Below are 14,561 nucleotides of genomic sequence, written 5' to 3'. Positions count from 1 at the left end.
GCTCCCTCACCTCTTTAGTTTCCTTATCCTTAAAGCCAGTCAATTGGACCAATCATCTCTGAGGGCCCTGAAGCCCTAACATGGTTGTGACTGACCCCAGATGTAAAATGTAGTTTTAGCTAAGAACTTGGTCTTCACGCCAATACTAGTCTTTGCAAGTCACTGGGTTTCTGTCTTTTCTCCACCTTCTGAAAAGTCTGCTTCCAATCAGTTCCGTTTCCAGGAGCACCTGAGTAGAGGAATTCTGAAACTGACATCTATGTTAATTTGGGGGACTTTCCTTATGCAAACAGGGAAGCTCCCAGCAATCCTGGGAGCTGTTGCATATACAGGGTATGTGGTGAAACCCACATGGTTGGGAAACAACAGAAGCATCCCCATAATGTTAATCAGGTTCCAAATCCCCCTGCCTAACTTCCATCCGAGGAGCTGGAAAACTCAATAGGAGGTTTTAACACTGGTTGAACTTGAAGAGTAAGAGCTGGATTTCCTAGAGAATTTGACTGATGTGTGGGATATTTGCATCTGCTTTACAGTACGGACGCTCCGACAAAGCAGAGCATTCTTTGCGTGATCCCTGATGTCTTGTGAAATGAAGTAATAGACAAAGGGGTCAATGCAGCTGTTGAGGGTGGAGAGGCAGAGGGCTATGAGGTACAGGGCATAGACGTGGCTCTGGCCCCAGTTTTTAATCAGGAAGTAATGCACCACGAGCAGAAGGTTACTAGGAGTGAAGCAGATCAGGTACATGGCCAGGACAGTGACGATGAGCTTGATGGCTCTCTGCCTCTTCTTTTCTGAGTTTTTATCCAAGGCAGAAGATTGGAGGGTCCGGATCATCAGCACATAGGCAAAGGCCGTAAGGAAGGCTGGGAACAGAAAGACTCCGATGGCCAGAGAGAGGAAATAATTGAACATGTCCCCCACCAACACCGCCTCTGGCAAAACATCATGACAGGTCGTGATGTTAAGGGCTGGAATGTAGAGGGTCTGCTTCACAGCGTATAAGGGGATAGTAACCAGCAGAATCAGCAGCCATATTCCCAGGGAGACACTGATGGCAATGCTCGCCTTCTTCATGGGGTACAGCATGGGGTTCACGATGACCCAGTATCTCTGCACACTGAGACAGGTCAGGAAGAGGATGGAGCAGTACATGTTGCCGTAGAAAAAGCCAATGAGTACCTTGCAGAGAGATTCCCCATAAATCCAGTTGTTGCCATGGATGTGATAGGCAATCTTCAAAGGGAACCAGATAACAGAGAGGAGGTCCGCCAAGGCCAGGTTGGCCATGTAAATCACAGCAGGGTGCTTCTTCTTCGTTCGGAAAAGAAAGACCCACAGGGCCATGCCATTACTTGGCAAACCAACCGCAAATACTATCGTGTAGACAATTGGAAGAAAGACAGTAGTCAGTTTTCCAGTGAGGACAGAGGCAGAAGACTCATCCACAGAGAAGACTGGTTCCACTGTTGCTCCTCTCCCCGTGATCTGAGGTGAGTTATCAACGTAACCAATGAGACTTCTTCCTTTAGAGGGTCTACTGGTTCCTGCGCAAGAAAGGCAAGGCAGACAAGGGTCATTACAGAAATCAACGTTTCCACAGAAATGCTGGTTTGTCCAAATAAAATCACTTCAAGGAAAGACAGGAGGGCCGGTGGGAAGGTCACGGACAAGATGGTGCTGCTAAGCGTTACAGCCACCTGAAAATTTGGGCAGAAGAGGAAAGGAGGAGAGCAGCTGAGGAGAAAAAGAAGCAGAATGAACTGAAAGGGACTGAGAGACAACTGGCACGGACAGCATGTTACGGCAGCCCTGCCTTTCTCCAGAGCAGCGTAGCTGAAGAAAGTTTCCTGTGCCGTGTGAAAGAAGAGAAAGGAAAAAGACAGGAGGAGGAGAACACAAAATACTTATGGGTGCTTTCTTTGGGTGATGGAATTACTGGGATTTCTATGGTCTGGATTGGTTTGCTTGCTTTTTTTTTTTTTTACAGCAAGTATTTTTTATGGGAGGGTTGTGAAGTATGTGTAGAAGATAACATTGATTTCTATGAATCTCAAAAAAGGTGACGGTATTTCAATTTATTTTTACAAACTGTCCACACCCATTAGTTCCTACCTGTTCTCATCATGGCCATCTATCTCACTTGGGGCCATAAGACAGGATCCAGCCTTGCCTGTCACTCCCTAGCCCAAAGTCCAACACGGCGAGATTCTCAGGAGCACAGAGATAGTCCCTCTCCAGCCACAAGGACAGCCTCAGCCGTGGGCAGGGATCCCCCACTTCTGTGTGGGCTTCCTGGAGACCTTCCCATGGAAGCCAGAAGACAGGCAAGCCTTCCGGCCTCAAGGTCACTGGACGGATAGGTGCATGATTTCTGTTCAGACAAATTTGTATTCTGACTTTTAAGCAAGTAACATGGCAAGCTTTAACAATTTCCACTCTCATCCCCATATTATGAATTAAACTTTACAAATCACAAACCAATGGCATAGCCAGCCTATGCCAATGAAGTACTCATGGACCTGCGGATGAACGTGAGGGACAGTGTGAGGACATGGAAGGATCTGACTTTAATTCTGGGGAAGAGCAGTCCTTCACCATGGCACCACAGTATGCCAGGGAGGATGTGCAACCTACTCACAAGTTTATCTGATAATTTGTATGTTTAGTCATCATTTTTTCCTCTCCTACCTTTGTACCCATGTTCAGCAGGATTATTCACTTCTCTTAAGGCTTCCCTACTAAGAAGTGACAGTGATTACGGTGGGTGGAGGATGAGAGGGTGTAGAGATCAATACTTCACTTCTCATTTAGCAGAGTGGGTGGCCCCCCAAAAAAGATGTCCATGTCCTAACCCCTAGAATCTGTGATCCTTACCTTATTTAGAAAAAAGGTCTTTGTAGATGCAATTAGGATCTTGAGATGGGAAGATCACCCTGGATTATCCAGGTGGGCCCTAAGTCCAATGACAATTGTCTTTATAAGAGAAAGGCAGAAGGAGATTTGAGAGAGAAGGAAGACAGAAAGGAGAAAGCAATGTGAAAATGGAGGCGGAGACTGGAGTAAAGCCAAGGAACAAGCTAAGGAATGCCAAGGAATACTAACAGCCCCCAGTAGCTGGAGGAGGCATGGAACGGAGTCTCCCCTAGAGCCTCGAGAGGCGCCCACACCTTGATTTCCGACTCTTGACGTCCAGAACTGTGAGGAAAAAAGTTCTTACGAACTGAAACCAACAGCTTGCGGCAATTTGTTACGGCAGACACAGGAAGTTCGCACACTTAGGACAGACTCATCTCTTCTTCCGATTTCTTTTATAATTTTTTCAAAAGAGCATGAATTATTTCTAAATTTAAAAAATAAAATAGGGCTTCCCTGGTGGCGCAGTGGTTGAGAGTCTGCCTGCCAATGCAGGGGACACGGGTTCGTGCCCCAGTCCGGGAAGATCCCACATGCCGCGGAGCGGCTGGGCCCGTGAGCCATGGCCGCTGAGGCTGCGCGTCCGGAGCCTGTGCTCCGCAACGGGAGAGGCCACAACAGTGAGAGGCCCACGTACCGCAAAAAAATAATAATAAAAAAAAATAAAAAATAAAATAATATCCCTACATATTACAGTGATCTTCAAAGCTTGACCATAACCCACAGTAAGAAATAGATTCTATATGGTAACCCAGTTCTGATACATATAACCATAATGGAAAAAAAGTTTCACAAAATAATAATTAGCCTTATTGCGCAGGGTACACTCTAATACTTTCTATTGTATTCTGTTCCATTCTTGTGAAATCCAGTCACCACCTTCTACATTGATTTCATGACCCACTTACATGTTTTTCACAACCAGTTTAGCAGAGTGACCGATTTTACACACCACAAGAGAATAGTAACGACATATTTATAGACTGGTAATGTCTGGAACTTGCTCCAGGAGTCAAAATGGCAAGAGTCGCTGTGTGAGATTACAGGTTTAATTCCAGGACTGTCCTAATTCCTTTATCCTTAATTCCTAACTTCCTTATCCCCATGGTCCCTGGCAGAGCCCTGGACCTCGCACATGGGGTGGATTGAAAAGCTCAGCTAGCCCTACCGATGAAAAAAAGGAAGGAGAATCAAGAGCGCAGCTCATGTCTTTAGAGCTCTAGCCTGACCCAGTTAGTACCCAAACCACACAGACGCCGGCAGGGGATTCCAGGACACACACGCTTAATATCGTGTGTCCAGCGTTGCTTTCAACACTTCACGTGTATTAGCTTACTTCACGTTCACAACACCTTATGAGGAGGTACTATTATTAGAGCTACATTTTCTAGATGCATAAACTGAAGCTTGAAAAAACTGAGTAAATTTTCCAAGGCTGAACAGTTGTTAGGTTGGAGAGTCAGGATTCAACCCAAGGCAGTCCGTTTCTAGACTCCCTGGTTCTAACCCCTATATCACATAGCCTCGGAGACCGACGTGAGGTCACACGCTGGAGTCTATTGAGACCAACCTAACCTGTGCGGATTCCACACGTCTGTTCTCAAACAGAAAATTTTAAATGTAAAGTTTTACCATTTTAACACCCCCGCTTTGAATTAGCCCCTCCTCTAATAATTTATATATTTATTTGTATTAATATTAACATGTTCTGGAAGACTTTCAGAGGTGTAAGAGAATCCTATAAATTCTCCATTGGTTTGAAAAGCGGTTACCGGCTCTCCGGAGAGGCAGGTGTGGCAAAGCTGGTGACTGGACAGTGGACCCCTGTTCTGAGGACTCTTCCATTCAGAGAGCTGGGACACCCAGCCCAGAAACAGCCCACCAGAGACCAAGTCAATGAGTCAGACTGCGTTTCTACAGAATGGAGCCACCAAGATTTTCTAATTACCACAAAAAGACTCAATTTTTTTCCCTTGGTACCAAGACAAACAAACAAAATTACATAACTTGCTTTATAAAAGGGAAGAAAATCTAAGCATTGATTGTCCGGAGTTACCCACATCACAAACATGATAACCAGACGTTATCTGCCTCCGAAGGGAAGAAGTACCTATGAAGTGATCTTGCAACAAACGACCGATCGAACGAACCCTCATCTGAACAAGCCCTTGGATCCAACAGCCAAATTAATAGAAATAAAGGGGACAATAGGACATGTTCAATAACATAAGAATGTCATTAGCAAAATCCAGGCTGTGGAAACTGCTGCAGGATAAGGACCTCATTTCTTCAAAATATAAATTACAAGGCAAAAACCCAGAAAGAGGTGTGGAGGTAGGGCCCATAAATTAAAAGACAATATTAACCTTATGTAATGTGTGGACCCTGTTTGGATCCTGATTCAAACAAACTATTAATATAGTATTTATGACACTTATGAAACAATTAGAAATATGAACACTGAGTATTTGATTATATTACACAATTTTTGTCAGTGGTTATTATGTGGTGATGTTTGAAAAGGAAATGGCCATCTTTTATGAATACATACTGAAATATTTTAAGATGAAATTATATCTGGATTTATTTCAAAATAACGCAAGGAGGGGAACCCTCAGGTGCTGCTGGTGGGAATGTAAAGTGATGCAGTCACTGTGCAAATAAGTTGACAGTTCCTGAAACGGCTCACCATAGAGTTGCCATGTGACCCATCCATTCCTACTCCTAAGTACACATCCAGGACAAATTAAAACACGTGTTCAAACAGAAACTTATACAGGAATGTTCATAACAGCATTATTCATAAAAGCCCCAAAGCAGAAATAACAAAATGTCCATCAACTGATGAATGGGTAGACAAAATATGGTATACGCATACAATGGAACATTATTTAGCAATAAAAGGAAATGAAGAACTGATACGTGCTACAATACAGATGAACCTTGAGAAGATTATGCTTTTGAAAGAAGTCAGTCACAAAGGAATGTGTATTGTATGATTCCATTTATAATAAATGTCCTGAATGGGCAAATCCACAGACAAAAAGTAGATTAGTGGTTGCCAGGAGCTGGGGAATGGGGCAAATTGGGGGGTGATGGCTAAGAGCGGGGGTGGGGTGGGGAGTGGGATGTTCTTATGGGGCAATAAAAATATTCTAAAGTTGATTGTGGTAATGGATAGACAACTGTGAATATTCTAAAATGCACTGAATTGTAGACTTGGAATAGGTGAATTGTATGGTCTGCAAATTGTATCTGAAAGCTGTTAAAGAATAACACAGGAAGGAGGGCAGGAAGGAGGCTGGGGCATCATTGTTAAGGCTGAGGGAGAGGTACCTGGGATTCACTGTAATATTCTACTTTCACATGTCTAAAGTTTCCCATAAAAGTAAACACACGCCAGGTCAGGAAGGTTCATGTAAAGAGAGATAAAAATCTATTTTAAATAAGAGTACTAAAATAAAGGGGAGGGGGGGAAGAGCAAGAAATACTACAAAAAGTTAGGGAAGGATTCAAAGAGAGAGAGAGAAAGAAAAATTTCCTGAGAATATTCCAACATACGACCTTGAATGATCTCAATCTGAAATACCAGTCATATTAGCTATGTTCATTGTACCAGTGGCAGAGCACACAACAGCATGCCGCTTGGTATAACACTGGTCAGTTCTAACACTGGTACATGTCAAGATGCTGCTCAAAGTTCCCTGAAGCAAAAAAAAAAAAGTTCCCTGAAGCCCTTTCAGCACAGTGCACAGACTTTTACCTCGTACAGCATCCTATCCCAGTCACCCCAACTCACAGAACTTGTCTAGAACTGATGCTATTCCAGCTTCCAACTCTATAACCCATCCGTACACCAGACAAAATCATTTCTATTTTCGAGAGCGAAGATGAAATTAAATGTACATATGAAGTTTAAACACACGTAAAGTTTAAACACACAAAAGTATTCTCCATTTGGGACCTGTAATCAACAATACTTGCCCAAGTACACAAGAATACGCACCCACTGGTGCTCAAGGCATCATCCCCCCACCCCAATTACAAACAAACAGGAAATAAGCAACGTTCATCAACCACCATTCCTAACTTACCATATCCTCAGCACAGTCCCTAGCATCAATAGCAGACACTACACTACTTAATAAGCATTGAAATGGAAAGAGAGTCACAATATGTCCATTGAAAAAAAGCAACTGGCAGAATAATATGCTTCCATCTATATAACAAAATTATAATTTGTTTGCAAATCTGAAGTCTAGAAAAATACCCACTAAACTATAAACAACGGCCATCTCTATAGAGTAAAATGGATGGGGAGGGGAAACTTACTTTTTTTTACTTCACACCCTTCTATGTTGTTTGGATTACTTTTTCAAAGGAGTATAAATTGGTACAATCTATTTGGAGGGCAATTTGGCAAAAACATCAAAATTTTCAGTGTGCTTGCCCTATGACTCATCAATTTATTGCTAGGAATTAGTCCTGCATGTATACTAGCTAAAGTGCACAAAAACACTATGTACAAGAATATTTACTAGAATATTGTTTACCATGGTAAAACAAAAATGTTAGTTTCAATGACCATCGAAAAACAAAAAAGGCTAGTTCAATAATTTATGGCATTTATACAATGAATAATATTCCCTCTACACAAGTATGGACAGATTTTTTTTTATACTGACCATGAATAGATCTACTAGGTTAAAAAAAAATAACTGTAGGACAGAATGTACAGTATGATCCTTCTATTGTTACAAAATACATATATTTCTGCATAGAAAACTCTGTTGAGAGTGAAGAGGGCAGAGAAGAGGGGATGTTTCGCTTTCTTTTTAATTCTTCTGATTTGTACAATTTTGGGGTAAAAATGCATGGAAAACTTTTAACTTTAAAAACGCTACCTGTTCTTTGTTATATTAAGCATCTTCCTGTTGCGCACCCTCCCAACCAAAGCAAGTACAGAGCAGCTACTTTATTTGTTTAAACTCTCCTCTTGTGTTCTTTCCCCTACTATCCTCCTCACCCCAAATCTTCTTTTGCTCCGACCTTTGGGAGCACAGATCAAAAAAAATAAAAGCTTCAGTTGCTTGGTACCCCTTCTCTAGGTACACTTCAGTCAACTTTCTCGTGTTCTTTCAGGATGAACTGTTTTCCTCTCAACACTTGTCCAGCTAATAAAACCATAAGAAAGACAAACACAGACTTCACTAAAACATTGCCTATCAAGGTTAATTAGTAACTACAAGGCCAGGAAGACGACCAAACAGTCCCATCTTCATGTTCTATGTGTTCTCTCTTATTACAAAACACTGGAAGTCAGCCAGTGTTTACTATTACTATTACAAAACCATGTGCCCATGTGTCTATGAACAGAGGACCAATTAAAAATTATAATACATCCATTGACAACATTTTAGAGTCATTAAAAATGTTTTATATTTACTGATATGCTACTGATGTTTATATAAACACATACTTGTACAAAAAAATTTCTCTGTGAATATGTATTTTATGCACGGATGTATGAAAGCATGAGAAAGGCTGGAAACCAAAATGTTAGCAGTGCTTTGGATACTGAGGGTGATTTAATTAATGCAACCCTTTTTTTGGACTCATTTTTCCTTTACAGTGATCACATACAGCTTGTATAATTAAAAACCAATTACAAAAAGAACACAAGTTTCAGTCTCCAAAAGAAAAATGGAATGACTGCATTACAGGGGACTTCTCAGGTTCGTGACACGGTGGAAAGAAGTGCCTGAAAGAAGCCGACTTAAATGCTGAACTGCCATCAACCACCAGGTCACTCTGGGTAAGTCCCTTCACTTCATTCTTCATTTGCTATTTACTGAGGTCCTTTAGGGAATGAGACTGTGCTGGACCGTGGTGATGGAGGTGCTGCTAGGGGTCCCTGGCCTCCTGGAGTACGTGATCTGGTGGGGAGACAGATGAAACATATTTACAGAAATAACTATCGATTACTGTTGTGATCAGAAAGAAAGCAGAGGCCTGATGGACAGTTTTCCTTGCCCCTCATTCCTCAATTCAGTGGCCCGTATCTGTAAAATGAGAAGGTTACACTCTAGGCTGAGTTCCCTTCCATAAGGCAGTCATTTGGGGAAAAATCTTGGAGAAGAAAAATCAAACCTAGGATGTGTCCTGCTGCAAACTGAGGGGCACACCTTAGGGTCGAACCAAAGAGGGTAAGCAAAGACAGGTGCTAAAGGGCAGAAACACTGGTGATGGCCTGTTTCTTAATCAAAATCAATCTAGCTTCAAGTTGTGAGGAAAGCTCCGTCTACCTAAAGTCTCGCTGTTACTTAACTGACCCTTTAGGACAGTTTCCCTGCAAAGGAGTAAAAATATGTGGAGGAAAAAAAAAAGTGCAATACTTCTGGTTAACAAGTAACTTGATTTTTGTTGTTGTTGTTAAAGTAAGTCCCCCTTGTACTTCAGGAATCCCCCCCAGCCCCTCACTTTGTAAACAAGAACAAGCCAGACACTCGGGCAAGCTTCCTATAGGAACCGTTTGAATCATAAAACAGACGAATCATCAACATCCACATATTTTTTTTTTTTAAATGCAGGGGACACGGGTTCGTGCCCCGGTCCGGGAAAATCCCACATGCCGCGGAGCGGCTGGGCCCGTGAGCCATGGCCGCTGAGCCTGCGCGTCCGGAGCCTGTGCTCCGCAACGGGAGAGGCCACAACAGTGAGAGGCCCGCGTACCGGAAAAAAAAAAAAAAAAATGTTTGCACAGGGCTTCCCTGGTGGCGCAGTGGTTGAGAGTCCGCCTGCCGATGCAGGGGACGAGGGTTCGTGCCCCGGTCCGGGAAGATCCCGTATGCCGCGGAGCGGCTGGGCCCGTGAGCCATGGCCGCTGAGCCTGCGCGTCCGGAGCCTGTGCTCCGCAACGGGAGAGGCCACAGCAGTAAGAGGCCCGCGTACCGCAAAAAAAAAAAAAAAAAAAAAAATTGTTTGCACATACTAAGCTTTGCTCCTAAATTTTAAGTTTATAAGTTTAAAACATAAGGGTAAACGGACATGCGTGCATCACAGTTTCAGTACTTCCTGTAAATAAATAAATGCCTTTATTCTTGTTTTTTTTAATTTTTAATACATCTTTATTGGAATATAATTGCTTCACAATACTGTGTTAGTTTCTATTGCACAACAAAGAGAATCGGCCAAATGCTTACACATGTCCCCATATCCCCTCCCTCCCACCCTCGCTATCCCACCCCTCTAGGTCATCGCAAAGCACCTAGCCGATCTCCCTGTGCTATGCGGCTGCTTCCCACCAGACAACTATTTTACATTCGGTAATGCTGTCAATAAAATGTGTACCAGGGGTGCAGTTTCCAAGTATCCACCAACATACCCTTTGCTGTAACTCCAAACGGAAAAGAATCACATTCTTCCGTCTAATTCAAATTCACAGTGACTTGCTCTTTTACAATGTCTTTATGAAGAGGATAAAAGTGAGAACCTGCCTTTTACAACAGGTCTGCACATTTCGCAGGGAAATTAAAACTTCCCTTTTAAGGCTACCCTGGCTGCCCCAAACAGCGGGGCGTCCTTTAGCATCACAGCAGTGCCATACTAGGCTTAACAGCGCCTACGTCCTCGGAGGCCTGCTCCGCCCGGGAGGCTCCACCCGCAGCCGAACAAGTTCGAGCACACCCGGGGCAGCACACCCGTGGAACCCGGCTGCGGCGCACAAGCTGGCACCTGAGCGTCGCCAGGGACGGCTCCCGTGCTGTTCCCTTCCTGGGGCGGGCAGCCTCCGGCCTACAGACCTGAGCCGCAGCCAGCGAAGGCCGGGGAAACCCAGGGCCGTAAGTTCACTTGGTCGAATGTAAAGCAGGGTCGAAGAAGTTCCATTTATTTAATCCGCCCAACTGGCCTAAACCTCGGGGTGAGCGCTCGTCACCCCAAGAACCCAGCAGGGTCCAGCCCTGACTTCCACACCCCCGCTGTGCCCTGTGCCAGAGGAGCTGCAGGCCCCGGGGGCGTCTTGAACGCCGTGGGCCGACCCCAAAGAGTGGCCTCCAAAAGTTGAAGGAGGCTGCAAAAACCGAAGCAGAAAGTTCCCAGGCCGCGGGCTCCCATCCACGCCACCCCGCTCTGAGCCATCAACTCGCTAACTCCGCGGGTCCTGCAGGACCAGCCCGGAAGAGTCTCAAGGGTGTGCGAAATGTTCCTTAAGGATTTTCGTGTTTGCGAAGAAACCCACCGGGGCCAGAGAGGTAAGCCCTCTGGGTACTCCGTAGAAGCGAGCACTCCGCTCCCTCCCTTTCCCCTCCGTAGACTTCACCCTCTCACGCTAGTTCCAGCTGGTTGCTCCCAGGGCGCAGGGATCCCCCTTCAAAGCCGCCGAGAGGAGGCTGCGGGATGTCGGGAGGAGCTGGCGGCGGCGGCGGCAGAACACCCTTCGCGCACCTGACCCTCTTCCCCCACCTGCCCATGGTGCCCAGGACCCCCGCTCCTTAGCCGCACGAGCCCTCCTTGGCCAAGTTTCTCACCTAGGACGGTGCGATTGCAGGAGGCAGAGGTCCCCAGCAGGATGACGCCCCCCAGCAGCCACGCCGCGCTCAGGCTTCGCATCCTTCCAGCAGCTCCGACACCCGGCGGGCGGGGAATTCGCCGCCAACGATTCGAAACTCAGAGTCCCACTCGCAGCTAGGAGGAAAAGCCACCCTCCCACCTGCCCCTAATTGGAGCCTCTGCGCACGCCTTCCCCGCAGCTGGAAAAGTTTCAGTGAAACTCGAGAAGCTCGACGTACCTGCGCGAGGCCACGCCCCGGGGCCGGAACGCAACGCTGGGCTCTGCGGTTCGAAGACCAGGCGTCCCGGCCCCGCCCCCGGCCGCCGCACCGCACGCTGTGGCCCCGCCTCCGCCGCCCCAGGTGCGCCAGCCGCTAAGGAGCTGTATCGGAATGCAAATGGCTGGAACGTTCAGATCGCAAGGCCGAAAACTACCTTTAACCTTTAATTACTCCTAGGGAGTCAGCCAGTGTTGTCCATCCCCATCCCTCCCCTTTCCTAAATGGCAAAAAGCCAAGACCCGAGCTCGCTGCAGTTATCATCGGTACAAGTGGTAGAGACTTCCCAGTGTCGTGGGCACTGTGGGATGAGGGATGAGTTTCTAATCTGCATTGGCAGGATGGACGTCTGCGGACACCCGCGAACGCGATGGGGAGCAGGAAGGGGTCCCGGCCAACCGGAGTAATCAGGGATCTGGGTTTAGGTTTCCGCTCTGATGTTAACTAGCTGTGACCCCTAGTAATACTCTCACCCCCTTCTAGGCCCCTTTCCCAGTCTGTGAGGTGGTGAGGGAGAAAACATTTGTAACAGCTACTTGAAGTGCCGCGTATAAATGATTTAGGAGCACAGTCTAATCCCAAAACAACCCGCGCAATCAGTATAAATATTATTACCATTTTACAGATGAGGAAATAGAACTGAGAAAGATTGGATAAATTGCCCACAGTCACACAGTTGGTAGACACAGTCTGTAAATGTTCATCACAAGAAAACTTTAGTCTGTGACTTCTGCTTTCTTCTATTAATCACTGCACTATACATGCTCCCACCAGCGTCTTTTCTGCATAGGGATCCCACAGTCCAAAGAAATATATAAGCAGTATGTACGCCTGTATGTATGTATGCATGCAGAAATATATAAGAGGGGGTGTGGGGAGAAGAAGTGGGAGACTGGGGATCGCTGCACAGGTCCTTCATTATATTGGTAATGTCTTTTTACTTGCTTAAAAGAAAGTGTACTGTAATTCACTTAAACTCTTGGGTAGTGGAGGAGCAGAGAAGAGAAACGTGAGTGCTGTCCTGAGATACTTGAAGAGTTAGCATGTAGAAGAGGATTCGACATGTTTTGAGTAGCTCCAGAGAGCAGAACTAGGTAGTAGCCACAGTGGGGGGCTGATTTCAGCTCAATGTAGAAAGAGAATTTTAACAGGGCTCGCTGGGGGAGTTCCCTGGTGGTCCAACGGTTAGGACTCGGCTCTTTCACTTCCGTGGCCCAGGTACAATCCCCGGTGGGGAAACTAAGATCCCCGAAAGCCGCCAGGCATGGCCATAAACAAACAAAAAGCCCCCTGCCTTAAATAAATAAATAAAAACAGGGCCCCCTGGTCCCAGTCCTGGGGCCTGCCTGGTGAGGTTAAGGGCCACGTCACTGCAGGGCTTACAGCAAAGGACCAGAGCATCCATCCTGCAGGTTGGAGAGGGAGTTCCCTCCCAGGATCAGGGGTCAGATTGGGTGAGTCCAGGTAGCCTCTTGAGGGGCTTGAGTCCTGGGAGTCCACGATTCTTCCTTGAAGACCAAAGTTTGGTGAGTCAGTTGCCAGTGACCATCATCATTTATTGAACAGCCATAAACTGAATGGCCACCATCTTGGCCCTGTGAGTTTCTAGGATGGAGCGTACCTCTGATAAAGGCCCCGTGTCACGTGTGTGGCCTCTTGCTGAACCTACCATGGGACCAATTAACGAACTAATGGGGGTTCCAGATAATTCAGGCAGACAAAATTGTATAAAATGTCATGTTAGCCAGTTGTTTCAACCCTATCCCCAATAAGACACTTCCCCAAATTTACATAAGTGGAGGGTTAGCATTCTGCCTCTTCCCTCTGCCCTGAGAGAGCTCACAGGAGCAGGAAAATAAATGGTTGAAAAGGAAGAGAAGCAAATGGCTCTGAACGTGCCATGAGAGTGGAATAATTGCTCCCTGAATAACAGGAGTGGACTGCTTCCCAACACACACAGACAAGAGGGGCCAGGGAAAGCTGTCCAGTGAATGAGATCATTCTTTTTAATGGGTGCCTTTCAGTAGCCCCATCTCTTAAGAATCTCTCATTGCTATGTCTGGTGTTCTTTTGGAAATGTAAGAGCGTAGGCTTTTAAATTGTATAAGCCTGTGGGCAAATTCTGGCCTTCCCCATTCCTAACATCTGTGTGACTTGGGAGAAATCACTACTTACCCTCTCGAAGCTTTAAGTGCCTTACCTATAAAATGGGGTCAAGGGAATTTCCTGGTGGTCCAGTGGTCAGGACTCCGCGCTCTCACTGCCGAGGGCCCAGGTTCAATCCCTGGTCAGGGAACTAAGATCCCACAAGCCTCCTGGTGTGAAAAAGAAAAAAAATGGAGTTGATTTCTTTTAGTTGAGATGTGCCTGAGGATAAAACAAATTGTGATTGTGTTTTTGTTTCCTTCCTTTCTCTCAGGAGTCTTCTTTACACCCCCTACCTGCACCTCAGCTCTCAGGATGCTGTATCCCAGAATCACACCCCTGGGCCCTCTTTTCCTCCCTGGAAAAGTTGCCTTCTAGAAGCAGCACCAGGGCCTTCCTCATCCTGTCCAGGAGACAGTTCTCCTGACGGGGATCAGGTCACTCCTGAGGGTCCTTCAATAGGGAAGCTACTCAATCCCAAGACATCCCTTCAATCTTTCCCAGCCTCCGTTTCATCAGCTGTTATATGTAACTATTACATCTATAATGTGGGGATGATAATAGTACCTTTCTTATAGGCTGGTTATGAAGATTCAGTTTGCTAAATGCCCATAAAGTACTTCTTAGCACAGTTCCTCACATATAGTAAATAAGAAATGGTAGCAACTA

The 14,561-nt window shown here is 45.7% G+C and overlaps 1 protein-coding gene across 1 annotated transcript; it reads right to left on the bottom strand.

The window, feature by feature from the left end:
- Positions 1–438: 438 nt before the first annotated feature.
- Positions 439–11,556, bottom strand: F2RL1 (F2R like trypsin receptor 1; the record flags this gene model as incomplete). The annotated part of the gene is made up of 2 exons (XM_082651400.1): positions 11,448–11,556; positions 439–1,550 (listed from the first exon to the last, which is right to left on the bottom strand). Exons 1-2 carry the CDS (start codon positions 11,527–11,529, stop codon positions 439–441), a joined length of 1,194 nt encoding a protein of 397 aa, XP_082507526.1. The 5' UTR covers positions 11,530–11,556.
- Positions 11,557–14,561: the final 3,005 nt, after the last annotated feature.

The sequence above is a fragment of the Grampus griseus genome, assembly GCF_964374135.1.
Source record: "Grampus griseus genome assembly, chromosome: 3".
NCBI lineage: Eukaryota > Metazoa > Chordata > Mammalia > Artiodactyla > Delphinidae > Grampus > Grampus griseus.
This window is presented reverse-complemented; position numbering and strand designations above follow the sequence as displayed.